Here is a 14,562-nt window from a genome sequence, read left to right as displayed (position 1 = left end):
CAAATGTCATTGACGAAATTAATGACGAGAGAAAGCAACTAACGAAAGAAGTGCGGAACAAGACGAAGCAAGGAAATACAAAGAGAAAACGCGGGAAAAAAAAGAGTCGTGCGCGTTGGCAATTTGAAGGGGTCGAGGGAGAAAAAAAAAGAATCGACTAGGAGGAACAAGGATTTAACGAGAACCGATCGCGGGGGGAAAACGTACCGAAAGGGAATGAATCGGGGGTGAAGCGCGTTAGAGAGCGGAGGGAGAGGTTTTTCGCGTTCGGCGAAAAACGCGTCCGTCGCATTCGGAGCGGTCTTCTCGCAGGCAGGGAAGCAGCAGGGAAGCCCGGCGCCCGGCTTTGACCCGGTAGCCGGCGCGACACTGCACAGTCCGCGCGGCTGCCTGACGCATTGCAGGTGCGCGCCGGCCAATCACAGGCCCGGTTAGTTCGTCCGGACTCGTCCTGTAAACACGACCGCACCCACCCCGCCGTGTAAAACGGATTTGTTACGGGGCGGGTGTATACGGCGTGCCGGTCCGTGGCCGCGCCGCGCCACGTCGCCGCACCGCGCCTCGCCTCACCTTGCCCGCCTCACCTCACCTCACCTCACCTCATCTCACCTCTCCTCGCCTCGCCTGCCTTACCTCGCTTCGCCGCACCCCGCCGCACCTCGTCACGCGGCGCCCTCGCTTCGTCCTCGCGTCGTCTCGTCTCGTCTCGTCTCGTCTCACCGCGTCTCGCATCTCGCTCGCTCGCGCCGTTTTCCGCGATTAAAAACCATCGCGAGCCTCTTTTTCCGCACCTTTTCGGCAACGGGGAAAACCGCACCGCGCGGGATCTAGCTCGCGGCCGCGTAGGCGGCCGGCGCGTCGTGGCCGCCGCGCGAACCATCGCTCCCCTCCCCCCCCACCCTCGCCTCGCCCGGACCGGCGGCGCGCGTCGATTGGCCGTCGCACAGCCCGTAAGGGGATGGCGTAGTAATATCCGGGCTGCGAGACCAGCGGCGGTCCACAGAGAGAGCCTCGCAGAGACCGAGAAAGACACGGTGGACTCCATTGCTGTCCCGAGTTTCTCGCCGGACTAGGTATATTCCGTTACTGCGTGTCTTGTCCGCGCTCGTGCACGCACCAAGTTTCATCTCCCCGACATCGGCGAATCGTTTTACGAGCAAACGACCGATCGACAGCCCCGGAGCTTGTGATTCGGAGACACTTTTTCTGTTGTCTAGTGTGCGGGGACGCGTGTGTCCGCGGGCCGAGTCCTATCGTGCGTGAGCTGAGACGTGAAGAAAAGGGAATTACAATGGTAAGTACTCTCCTCGTCTGTGTCGCGGATTACGCGTAACGATGCATTTACCATGATGTTTTTTCGTTTCTCGCGTTATCTATACGCGTAAACTCGTCATCGACATCATCGGCAATTTCAGTAACCGTAACCGAGGCCTCGCCGCATTGACGCATCGCCGAGCGCACGTGCGACGAGAAAACGATGCGTAATTTACGCTCGCGAGCTTCCTGTATTTCACCTCGTCTTCCATACGTGCAACACCATCTTTCTCGTTCGTTCGGTCGTTCGTCGTATCAGCCGGCAAGACGGATTTCCTTTTCTGGAAGGACGGCGACACAGCCTCTCCTTTTCTCTCTCTCTTTCCCTCTCGTTCTTACTCTTATCTATGCATCCATTTCTCCGTCTCTCTCTTTCTTCGTCGACCATCAATTATCAGCCTCCTCGTAGCTCGAAATGCGTATTTTATGCCGTCCCGCAGAGTGTCTCGTCTCCTCACGATTATCGATCGGGCATAGCCGTCTATGCAGAGTTTCTTCTGCGGCAACGAGAAAAATCTGCATCCGCGCGAGCGGAAGTAACCGCCGATCGATCGTTTACCGCGTAGTAAGAACGAGAGAGAAAGAGACCTCGAAAGCATGAGAGGGGTAGAGGGCGGGGGAGAGGCTGTAAAAAGTAAAACGCTTCGTCTTTCATATTCTCTCGCGCCCCTAAACGTTTTCGTCCCGACCTGACGCGATGACACGCTTACGTGTCCCCGGAATTCTGGCGCTACGGCTGGCCGGCCGTACGTTACGGGAACGAGACAGGTGGGCGACGGGGAAGAGCCGCTCGGCTCTTCGGCCGCGAAGAGCCAAGCGGCTAATTTCGCCGCTTCCAGCCAGCCTCTAATCTCGTTCGGCCCATACGTATTGTCAGCTTGACGCGCGCAACGCAATCGTGTGTGCCCTCTTGGACTCGTCGAGATAATCGACGAGCGCCGCGCGCGACGGCTATCTTCTCGCCTTCCGTCCGTCCGTCCATCCGTCTGTGCGCTGCTAAATTCACAGCCTTTGCGTTTGAGATCCAAACGTCGCCCGTTCTCGGCTGCACTTTTCGTACACTTATCGACAAAACGCTTTTAAACATGTATTTAAATTAAGAAGGTAAGAGAGAGAGAGAGAGAGAGAATGTGCGCGCGCGCATAAAGTTGGCTATGTAAATAAAACACTTCGAGGATAATAAAGAGTCAATCCGAATATTTTTCGCAAACATTTTCGACAATTCAAATCGAAAAAGAGCCTATGCGAGGACATTATCACGGACCGCGATCTTTCCTCTCCTCTACTTTCGTCTCACACCTTCGATCGCGGACGGAGATAGATACTTATCGGAGCACGAAATACGAGAGCGGAGCGTGCGAGCGCGCGATACGTCCGACCGCTCCTTTTGCATAATCCATACGGGTCACCCGATATTCATCTTTAAGAGGCCCCTCCTCGTTACCATGTGCGTGTTGTTTTCGACGGTATTTCTTTACTCATTTTTTTCTCTCTCTCTCTCTCTCTGCTTTTTCCCTCGATGTATATATAATACGCGATGCGTGCGACGCGCTCTATCCGTCCGGCGATCAACCGTTATGGCGATACGCGTTGCCGCTCGCTATTGATTTTTGCGCTCCCTCGCTCCGTCGATTCCCTTCCGCGCTCCTTTTACGTTTCTTGCCGGACCGATGGCCGATGTGTCCCTGTGTCGCATATAATCCGTTACGCCAGCTCGCCTTTCGTTCGAGTTTTCATTTTCGCTTCTTGCGACGCGACAACGCATTCGTATCTCGCGCAAATCTTCCCCGTGAAAACTCGCCCTATTCAATGCGGTTTTCGTATATCGGGGAGGCCATATTTTTCTCGACGACGTAACCGCCTGATCTGACGTTCTGAGAGTGAGGTTATCCGCTAGTCAATCATGTGTATCGCCAGAAGACGCGATTTTCCGTAAATATCAGTGCATCTATAATCGGAAATCTTGCGCAATCGCGAGTAATTTTAACGATCGGAAACTCCTTAAGAATAGTTCAATTATTTAATGTATGAGAATATTGAGCGCAATTATTTCCGCGATATATACATACTCTGGAATATTGTTCCCTTTAAGTTTATGACAAACGACAGAGCGATAAAGATAGCTGGAAAGGAGGCCGACGATAAAAAGCTTCTCGGAGCTGCCGATAATTTTATTTATGACATGATTCTTGCCTCCTGCACGTAGAATCGATACATTATCGTCACTTTGGTATTACTCTACAGCAAACGGGCATTAAATCAGTCAGCTATCTGTAATTAGTGTCTGACGAATAATTTGCGTTATATATTTTTTGAAGATCTCCCGATATGTTAAGAGTCGCTACAATTTACCGTGAAAAAGAGAATGTCTTTTTTGTCACTTAACATGATATTTATTTTCCTCATATTTAGCAATATTTCATTAAAAAAAAATTTGTTAATGCACTAGACCGCATAGTCCGTTAAACATACGTATGCATTTTTGGAAAAGAATCAAAATTTATTAATGCGCAATATATAAATCACGCAGTATACAATATACATATATGTCTGCATATTATTTATAAATATATAATATTTACCTATTTCTAATGAATCATGCCGTTGATCATTTTAATATTCGCGTGACGTTTTCCAAAGTAATCTGTTATTTCCTTATTTGTGCAAGAGCACAATTGACTTGTCTGGATGTCTCGCGTGCTAATTCCTTGTGATATAGTCATACATCTTATTAGCTTACATCATTATGCGTCTGTCGTTAATGGAAGCATTTATAGTATGTTACATATGAAACTAGTACAACCGATATGGCTAGAAACGGTTGAGTCCGATTAACTAAATTATTGAAAATTGAATTATTTTTATTATATTAAAGCTAGAATAAAATGATTGTTTTTATAATATATCAGTATTGTTTTAATATTTATAAATAATTATTTATAATAACTAACATTAACGAATTAATTTTGTGTCAATATATAAATATTTTTATAGTATGCACTTATATAATTGTAGTGTAAATATAATATTGTATGTTTGTAATTCTCTGCAAAAAGATTAAATACTGCTTTTTTTATTTTCAAGGCTGACCAACTCACAGAAGAACAGATCGCAGAATTTAAGGAAGCGTTTTCGCTTTTCGATAAAGACGGCGATGGTACCATAACCACCAAAGAATTAGGTACAGTCATGCGGTCCCTTGGTCAAAATCCCACAGAAGCTGAACTACAGGACATGATTAATGAAGTAGATGCAGATGGTATATATTTTTATTTAGTTTTATGGAATTTTGATGTAAATTACAATTTGTATAAAAGAGCGCGCTATTATTTTGTATATAAAAAAAATGATTAATATTTTTCTATTGTGCTCATGTTTATCTCTTTCTATATATTAAAAAAATATTAACTTAATATATTTATAGAAAAAAATATTGATAGTTTTTTGTTCTGTCGAAAGATGGTTAAAGTATTTTTTATTAAAAGAAGGAAAGAAACGATTTCGATGTTTTAAAAATTTCGAAATTCTAGGTAACGGCACAATCGACTTTCCGGAGTTCTTGACCATGATGGCGCGTAAAATGAAGGACACGGATAGCGAGGAAGAGATTAGGGAGGCCTTCAGAGTGTTCGATAAGGATGGAAATGGTTTCATATCCGCGGCGGAACTCAGACACGTCATGACCAATCTGGGCGAGAAACTTACTGATGAGGAAGTAGATGAAATGATACGAGAGGCTGATATCGATGGCGACGGTCAAGTTAATTATGAAGGTTGTATTATTTAATTTATTAATAAGCATAAAAAATCATTGTTAGTATATCATGCGAATGGAACTTTGATTGTACAATTTTAAAATGTTATAAAATAATTATCGCAACGCATGTAAAACTTACACATTCAATTTTTTAAAGATATCAAGCATCTTATATTATCACATCAAAAACAGTATTCAAAGAAATTTATACACGAATAATTTGTACAATTTTTACGCTAACGTATTTAATTTTTTGTCTAACAAAATTACTTCAATTTGATAAAGTAGTTTGCACAGTTGTACCATATTGCAATCTTTTTATGCTTCTGATGTCATAATAACGATCACATTTACTCTTTCGTTATTTTGCTGACATTTTGTCATATAGTTGTAGTACAGCTAGGCATAGCATACATTTAACGTATGTGAAACTAATGAAATGTCTTTTTGTTGTATTTTTCAGAATTCGTCACAATGATGACATCAAAGTGAATGCAACCTGTGTAACGGAAGAACTCGCGTCTCGGAGTGGTGTTGACGTATTAAATAAATCAAGAAACAGAGAAAAACATATGTAACAAAAACAGAATCAACCAGAAAGTGATAAATCTTGTATCAGGATACGAAGATGATCTATAAAAGCGCGAAGAGTCAACGTCCGATACCGCGTTTAAAATCATCGTTTAACGATAAGTAATACAGGGCAATTAATTGTTTAATTAAAGAGTTATACCACTAAAATCATTATCTTTCAAAACACAAATATTTACGCGTGTACACACAACACAATAACACGTCACACCGATATATACGGAACACTCAGAGTATATATATATACAGTTACATACACATTCACTCGGATGTCTTATTTCCATTGGACAAAACAAATTTGGAAGTGAGATAACGATTGCGCGCGCATGTGCACCAACGACAAAGAAAAAAGTGCATTTTCCATTTTACTCTCTTTCTCGACTGCCCCCTCCCCTCCCCTCCTTTCCTTTTCTCTTGTTGCATCCCTCGCTATCATCTTTCCTTCTCGTCTCCATACCTTCTCCTTCATTTCCTTGAAAGAATTTTTTTTATGAGAAAGGCATGTCGAAAATTTGTAATTTCTCTTTGCAAATGGAGAGGAAACGTGTGCGTTAGGGGACAAAATATAAATCTGATGTAAGATACTATTAAAAGCAGCAAAGATTTATTTGCCAATCGAGAGAGAGAGAGAGATTTCATCTCGAGAATTCCTTCGTTCATTTTTTTAATAAACGAGATACGTGTATAGTGAATGATGACATTAGGATATGTAGCTGCTAAATAGATGATGATGTCTCTACCGTTAAAATGCATGCACATGTACAAATGTTTGTTTGTCTCTGTGAGAGAATTCGGCCTGGACCGATCGTTTTCCAGACAAAGAGAGAGAGAGAGAGTGAGAGAGAGAGAGAGAGAGAGAGAGAGAGAGAATATAAATATGATGATGCGCTTCGGCCTCTGGGTTATTGATGACGACTTCAAATGCAAAAGCTGTGCTGGACCCCTCGATGCCTCACAAAACTAATAACTTAATTTATATAAGTAATGAGCAAGAAAATTTATAAAAAAAAGAAAATGTGAAAGAGAGACAGAAAAAAAGAGATGAAATATAGATGAAGAAGAATTGGAAGAGGAGCCTCGAGGAGCTCAGACCTAGTGCTTTCGCTCGCGCGTGTCGCGTCTCGCAGGACGGGATGGGATCGGTCGCGCGGATGACGTCACACGGGAACACGGATAATGAGCCGCGACGCGATCGTTGGAAAGCTCCAGGATCCGAAGTCTCGACATTCCTATTTGAAAAAGAAAAAAAAAGAAAAGTCTCTTCCTTACGCTTTCAATCAACAGCATCCAAGCCTCTCGTGCCCGTTGTATACGGGACTCACACGTACACGTTTACGTATTATATACGCGAGAAAAACTCTATACACAAAAGATTATACACACAGAGTAAAAAAAAAGAGAAACACTATAATATTATATTCACAAAGTGCGTTTTGCCTCCAGTTCCATTTAATCTCCTATTTATAAACTTGCCTTCCGCTCGGGAAAGTCTTACATACATGCGCGCAAAAAAAAAAGATTTTAAACAGAGAAAAAAGAGAGAAACAACGTTGACACCACTTTTGTTGATATATAAATCCACGGAGAAATAAAATAGGGATGGGGGATTAAAAGAAGTAAAGGCCACAGTGAGATCGGTGCATTACTTTTCTTCACCCAGGGGTGCGTGCCAGTCTCGTTAAAAGCGGAGCCAACCAGATCGGAGAAACTGGTGTGATTTTTGTGCGACCCGTACGATATAATGTTACTTAAGAACTCGAGAGCAAAAGAACATAAATACCGTACAGCGTAAAACAACATGCGTGTCGGTGGTTCAGTCATAATATATATGTAATATATATTATATATATATATATAAAATAATTTACGAAGAAATTAAGAAAAAAAAGATGAAAGAGATAATTCCTCCACAGTCCTTTATTATTTAATATTGAAGTGAACAAAAATGAGAAGTACTTGTATTTCTGGTGACCTAGATCGCATTGATCATTAAACAAAAAAAGATAAAAAGATTTAAAAAAAAGATAAAAAGACAAAATAAATGTATCCTCATTTTTAGGTCACAGCTATTCTCGATTTGTTTCCCTTATTACCAATAGATCTCTCGTTTCAGCAACTATCTCTTTTTGTGTTCGATGGCATCTAGATACTTTGCTATGAGAATATTTCATTGTCTCTCTGTGAACAGGATCCACTTTACATATCTCTGACTTTTCTCACTACCCTCGAAAAACTTTTGAGATTAGATATAGGTTACAAAGGAGAGAAAGTACGGTATTAATTATAATTAGGGACTCACTTCATTAAACACCCGAAAAAAGGGGGAAAACAGCACACATTGGGTCTATTTGTAAACTGGTATATTCAATGTCCGAGGTATATTTCCACACACTTACACTCTTTATTAAGAATGAAAAAAAAGATTGTCAAAAAAGAAAAAAAACGCACTCTCGTTTTTGTAAAAGTGGTCGTTAGTATTCGACAGGCATCTGTATCTAAATGCTTCCAAATTCGCTTCGTTTCATCGAACACTGATACCTAGCGATTAAGTCTCTTACGTTACAAAGACTCTATATTCCAGTATTTAATATAATAGTAATTTTATATCCGTATCGCAAAATCTATTTATTGAAAGAATTTTCGCGCGCCGAGAATTAGATAGAGAAAGAGAGAGAGAGAGAAAGAGCGGCGCATGGAAGCTCTTGTTGTGAACATTAACATCGAGGCAATGCCAAATCTTTATCGAATAATATTGAAGCGTTAGCTCTTCTAATATTTAATTTAGCGTCCCCTCGATCTTTGTTATTGAAATACACGTTGTTGTTCTTAAAAAAAAAGAAAAAGAATCGTTTATACCGTATTTGCGGAGGTACCAAGACACATCCTGCTTCTATTGACCGTTGTATTTATTTCGATGTGTACATATACGAACGTATAAAATCGATCCGGCGAAGTGAATCTTCGTACGGTTATATGCTAATTGTAATTCTTAAAACGAACAAGTTTATTGCGATATATGAACAAGGAGAGAACGTTATACGCGTTGCAAAATATAAAGCATTTTTTTCCTATCTAATCATTTCGAGCGCAGGCTCGGTAATCTTTTTTTTTTTTGTTTTTGTTTTTTAATGATTATAGCTATTCGCGATTTTAATGAACTCCTTAATTTCTTCAGATTCCAATTTGAACATTGTTTCTATTGTATGTAAGTATATTCTCTGTCGTATATCTCTCAAAGGCGTTCTTCACTTCTTGTCGTACATAATAAAGCGGCACAGTTTGTATAAAGTGTTGATATTAAGTTAATAAATTGTTCCTATATACTTATATGGGAGCAAACTGGTGTTTATCTATAATACAAGCGATTTTATCTCCCCGAAATAAACGATAACGGCTTATATAGAGTATCAATGCGAATAAAACGGTAATAGGAGATTTTTTAATAGCAGAGAGAACGTTCTGTGGAATTTCTTGCATTGTGAGAGAAAATTTATTAATTTTCAAATGCAATTATATTGAATATATGTAATAATTTGTTACATATCGCGATATTAAATTTGCCAAGAGATGTCGGGTATCATTTAACAAAGGATAAAATAGCTTTCTTTCAAAAATATTATATTTTTCATTTACTTTAAAATTTTTTATACAACACGATAACAAAATTCGATGATGATGCGGATATGTTTCGCTAGTATCGTCACATCTATTCGTATTCTTTCACGATAAGCACTCTTTTGGTATAATTTTAAAATGCAGGCACACCTCCTTCAACAGGTTTTTCAATATCCTCACTTGATGCTCGGAGCTCTGGAAAAAATGTATTTTTTAATTCAATATACGTATCATTACGTTATTCCCTTCTTAGCATTATGAAATAAATACTCACCTTATCGAGGGTAATCGTCGGTATAAAAGATACTCGTGGTATAAGCGAGTTCGTCATCTTCCCGTAGTTTGCCAAAAGTTCCTTCCCCCTTTCATTCTTTGAACACTCTTTTAGGGACTCCAAGTTCACGGATATACGTTCGGCGCATTTATTCATTATTCCTATCGGGTCTATATTATTTTCAATCATGCAAGTGACAAATTGCAATCGTATCGATGGATCTTTGATAATGTCGATGGAACATGCGTGTACGATGTTCGCTTGACACTCGATAGGTCCGTGTTGGCACGAGAATTGATATCCATCATTTGTCTTCATCGTCTGTATGCACGTAAAAAATAAAATGCATAATTTTACAAAAAAAAAATCGCCTGCTCAACCTGTTTATTTGATCATCAATAATGTAATGTGTGTAATTGCACACAAGAGAGAATATGCGAGGAAAGAAAAATGAAGCGATACAAAATGATTCAAAAGAAGCAGAATGACTGCTTCATGAATATAAAAGATTCAAATATCCTGATATACGTTCATGAGTATCTCGCTAGTTTTCCTCTGCTCGAGGAAGGCTGGAAAAATTAAATTAATCACGTCGACTTACCGTAGCCTTTCCGTACGGTACCAATTCGACTTCAATATTCGCCGAAAGTCTCCGATACGTTGGTCCTAATTGTTTCAAAATAAAACTACGTGAATCCGGGCATAATGCTTCGTAATACACGGCCACGTGTACTCTTTGTCGAGTCAGATCATCTTTTTGGCTCAACGGTGTCTCAACCGCTTGATCCATTTGAAGTTCTACGTGCATTTTCGCAGTGTATCCAAAAGATTAAAGATATTATCGTTAAATATTAATAAATGACGAACGTGACATTGTAGCAATATTAAAGTGTTGATCTAACATTTTTATTTTAATTTTCAATAATAAAAAATATGAATGAGAGACACAAATATATAAATTATATATATTTTCAAAATATAATTTTTTCTAACTGATTTTCATCATTCTTTGAGTAAATAACAAAATTTATAGATATTGTCCACTTAGGTTTCTTTCAATGATAATTTTCAAATAATCTCTAATGCAGGAAGTCGCAAATTTGTAACTGACATATATGTTCATTAGCATGAACGGTGTAATCATCGCATATATTTAACTTACAGCGTTATATTTTTATCGTATACCGATTTTTTCTTTTCTCTCTTTTTTTCGTATACATACAATTAACTCGGATAAATTCTAAAATTCGAAACTAGCGGTTGTAATTTAACAGATATCAATTCATAAAAACTTAAATCTTAACAAATTAATGTATATTGAACACAGATTGGGCCATATGTCAAATATTGCCATACGCGATGCATTTATCAAAAAAGTTCAAATATGCAAATCCAAAAATAAAAAAAAAACAATTTTATAATTAAATTACGCCATGATTATTTTCATTGTATATCAAAAAGATAAAGGAGCTATTGCGATTATCAAACAACAAAATTGTATTTGAACAACAATTTATATAATGAAATGTATACGAGACGTAGTATATAATCAGTTTAAAATTAAGTTATAGCTTTTTTCTCATTCGATATAATCAGAATTAATATGTTATTATTATTTTCTGTTATGAGTATCGCTGTCAAACTATATGTAGCAATACATGATGTGTCATGAGAGTCGAAAGATACAAAGACGTGCGCGATGATGATCATGATGACAGGTGTAGCGTGACATATATACACGGAGCGTTGCATGTGCGAAGAATTCTTTACCTTGCTCGGCAGCATCGCCTTGCAGGAACGTCAACCAAATCTTTGAGGTCTGCCAAAGTAATAGACCGATGACGAGAACAATGACAAGTCGCCATCGGAAACTGCCTAACCCCATCGTCTCGATAGTTGTCGCGGCAAGAAGCGCGCGCGACTATCGCTCGCGCGGCGGCCTCGCTCGTTACAGCTGACGCAACCTAATTTCTAGAATCACATTTGCTGCCAGCGGCGACGTAGCGTCGCGGCACGTACGCAAACGGTTGGATCGATAAGAATTATTAGGTTCCTCGGCATGTTATATTTTTTTAATAGGATTACGGTGTTGAATCTAATTTTAATTTTTTTTCTTTTTTTTTTATTACGCACTATTGTACATGGCGCGAAGTCTTTTAAATAACGATTTCGATATTTTTCTCTACAACGTTTGATACACTTATTTTGAATCTCATTGCGTACATTTTTGAAAATGTGCGCGTAAAAGCCCGCACTCAGTACTCGATCATTGGGATGGAAGGAATGAAGCACATTGTTCGACGGATTTATGCTGAATGTTTAATTAGTCGAGATATAAATGTATATATGTTCATATAGATTTCATGTTCATTCTTTCTCGACGTAAGCGCATAATCATTCTAATCATGTCAATAAGAAAGATGGTTGTTACACAAATGGATTGCCTAGATATAAAAGTATGTTAAAAATTTGCATGTGCTCTTTATGTAGATATATTTATAACTTTATTTTTTTAATTTTTTATTTTTCTTTTAAATTAATTATGTAAGAAATTTAAAAAAAAAAATTATATTTCCACATGTTCCAGCTCTGCGAGGAACGCCCTGCACTTGTTCTTGAGCACTTTAACAGCTTCCGTAAATAAAACAGCCGAGGGTAGCGTCCCCACAGATTCTATATAAACTGAAAATTAAATTGGCTTTTATATAACAATATTTTATAATTATTTTATACAATCCAGTGCGACACGACATACATATACACATATATACTCACACATATACTCAACCACACTTAAACTCTAATATTGGTCTTTTTTTTCGATCAAGGATTTTTAAACTAGTCATACTTACAGATAAAATGATCCGATATTCGACTCATTTTCACGCAATCCTTCAATTGTTCGTAACGGTAGACATTTCTGCTACAGCTATCATAACGAGCGTTCTTTACGCGCGCTTCACGATATTTCTGTCCCGAACTCGTTTCTTTCTCTACCACATCTATCACAGCAGGGCTAAAACAGCTCTGCAAAAGATCCGCGTCCTCGTTTCTCACAGGTTTAGTCAACTCGATAACTGGCATAAAACGATACCGCGCGGGGGCTATAAACACATTTTTATTCTTAGATAACTGATATGAGTAATTAAGATAAAATTTATCTCAGTAATTTAAAAATTTAATTTTTTGTATTTTTAATATCACTTAGACACGTACTGTTTTTATGCTACAGCAAATCTGTGATAAAAACACAATGTTTTATTTGCAAAACTATTACGTACCTACAGGAGAAAACTTGGCATGGTCTTTGCCAATGCCTTTAACTGCATGCATAAACGCATGAATCTCGTGACCAGGACGCATTTTACATATTAATATATCATTTTCTAGCACACTAAACTGTTCTGCCCCATGTGGAAACATGTCCCCTTGTCGGCCTATCGGTACCCATTTGATATCCCTACTATAAACTGTAAAAAGCAGATTGCTGATTCATGTACATTCTTCCGTATCATAATACATCACTGTTGTATAATATGAATATTTAGAAACACATGCATATTATACATAATGTTAGTATATAAAAGACTAAAATTAAATACCTTTGCTATTTCTATACATATGCTCTGGAAGAAGAGAGTTCTTTGGTGGTTGTGGGTTCACGGTGCATGTAACTTTCAGTTCATATTTTAGAGTATCTTGATCGCTGACCTCGTCATCCTTCCTTCCACTCGGAGGATATTCGAATAATCGAGGATCTGCTCGAAGAGGTATAAGACCCAATCTTAAAAGCGAAATATATTTCCACTTGTTATATGTAAACAGTTTTCAGTGATATAAAAATTATGAAAAGAGATTCATTAAAATATTCATCTTCTCTCACCTATGTGCAAGTACTTCGTCCTGTAGAAGACTAGTATTATTTATTATAAAGACCTTATCAATAGCCATACTTGGTACTTCAGTTATAAGTATTCTACGAAATGCATTGACCAATGAAACGTCACAACCAATTATATCGAATTCTAACTCTTTATCTTCTTCTCGTACTATCTCGATCTTCAATTTCTAAGATATGAAAAATGTTTTAATTTATAAGCATATTTATATAATTTATAATACAAATAAATTATAATAGCATTTTACCTTTGTAAATTTTTCTAGTGCCGTTAACTTGTTCAATGGTTCACACGAATATTCCTTGAACTATTGAAATAAAAAAATATTAATATTAATATATATTCAACAAATATTGAAATTTATATTTTCGTATAAACAAATATAAGAGAAAATGCTTTCAATTGATTCCAATCGAACTTACAACTTCGTGCTCGCGAATTATCCATCGCGGTTCCTCTGGTTTCTTTTCCATTGCTCAATATTTTTATATTTTAATAACAGATATTGAAAAATTTCACCGTCTTTCGTCGCTTTCTCAAGTTCTTCTTTTTCAAATGGCACCTGCTCTCGGTCGAGAGTCGACACAGCTAGAGACACACGTGTAGAGTACGTAAGTGGCATTAAATAAAGTGGCTTTTCAAGCGCTCTATTAGTGACCACACGAACGCGAAGACGCGAGTAGAAATGACGAGTGAGCTCCAGGTAGGTTCCAGCTGTAGGTTGTAAGGAATGGGGGGAGTTCCAATTTGAAGAGACCACGCTTCTTTTAGTTAAAAACACGTTGTTATTTTCACAATCAGTCACATGGATAAAAACCATAAACTTTAAACATCTGTGATAAAAATCAGTGTTACACAGGATGCGTTCCGTTTCACGCATTGAGCGCATAGTTGCCTGAAAATCTATAGTTCACGTGACATATATTATAGATTTCCAAGCGATCTATGCGCTCTATGCGTGAAACGGAACGCAACCACAAACTCCATTTTCGCGCATGCATATCGACTGTGACGGAAAAAGTTTATTTGGACACAATCACTCATATCGGCTGCTGCCTAGGGTAACCAATGCGATTGACCAATCAAAGAGCTCCATTTTTAATTGACCAATA

The 14,562-nt window shown here is 38.7% G+C and overlaps 3 protein-coding genes across 3 annotated transcripts; 1 reads left to right on the top strand and 2 right to left on the bottom strand.

The window, feature by feature from the left end:
- The first annotated feature begins 973 nt into the window (after positions 1-973).
- Positions 974-9,023, top strand: LOC126858815 (calmodulin). Its single transcript, XM_050609416.1, has 4 exons — positions 974-1,294; positions 4,399-4,573; positions 4,845-5,087; positions 5,535-9,023. The coding sequence occupies exons 1-4, from the start codon at positions 1,292-1,294 to the stop codon at positions 5,561-5,563; spliced, it is 450 nt and encodes a 149-aa protein (XP_050465373.1). The 5' UTR covers positions 974-1,291; the 3' UTR covers positions 5,564-9,023.
- Positions 9,024-9,263: 240 nt separating this feature from the next.
- Positions 9,264-11,517, bottom strand: LOC126858814 (GILT-like protein 2). Its single transcript, XM_050609415.1, has 4 exons — positions 11,322-11,517; positions 10,153-10,349; positions 9,552-9,872; positions 9,264-9,472 (listed from the first exon to the last, which is right to left on the bottom strand). Exons 1-4 carry the CDS (start codon positions 11,434-11,436, stop codon positions 9,383-9,385), a joined length of 723 nt encoding a protein of 240 aa, XP_050465372.1. The 5' UTR covers positions 11,437-11,517; the 3' UTR covers positions 9,264-9,382.
- A 339-nt stretch (positions 11,518-11,856) lies between these two features.
- On the bottom strand, positions 11,857-14,438 carry LOC126858810 (DNA-directed RNA polymerases I and III subunit RPAC1). The gene is made up of 7 exons (XM_050609408.1): positions 13,873-14,438; positions 13,698-13,757; positions 13,435-13,619; positions 13,154-13,335; positions 12,833-13,021; positions 12,404-12,655; positions 11,857-12,233 (listed from the first exon to the last, which is right to left on the bottom strand). Exons 1-7 carry the CDS (start codon positions 13,921-13,923, stop codon positions 12,118-12,120), a joined length of 1,035 nt encoding a protein of 344 aa, XP_050465365.1. The 5' UTR covers positions 13,924-14,438; the 3' UTR covers positions 11,857-12,117.
- Between the last annotated feature and the right edge of the window lie 124 nt (positions 14,439-14,562).

Source organism: Cataglyphis hispanica, chromosome 2 (genome assembly GCF_021464435.1).
Source record: "Cataglyphis hispanica isolate Lineage 1 chromosome 2, ULB_Chis1_1.0, whole genome shotgun sequence".
Lineage (NCBI taxonomy): Eukaryota > Metazoa > Arthropoda > Insecta > Hymenoptera > Formicidae > Cataglyphis > Cataglyphis hispanica.
This window is presented reverse-complemented; position numbering and strand designations above follow the sequence as displayed.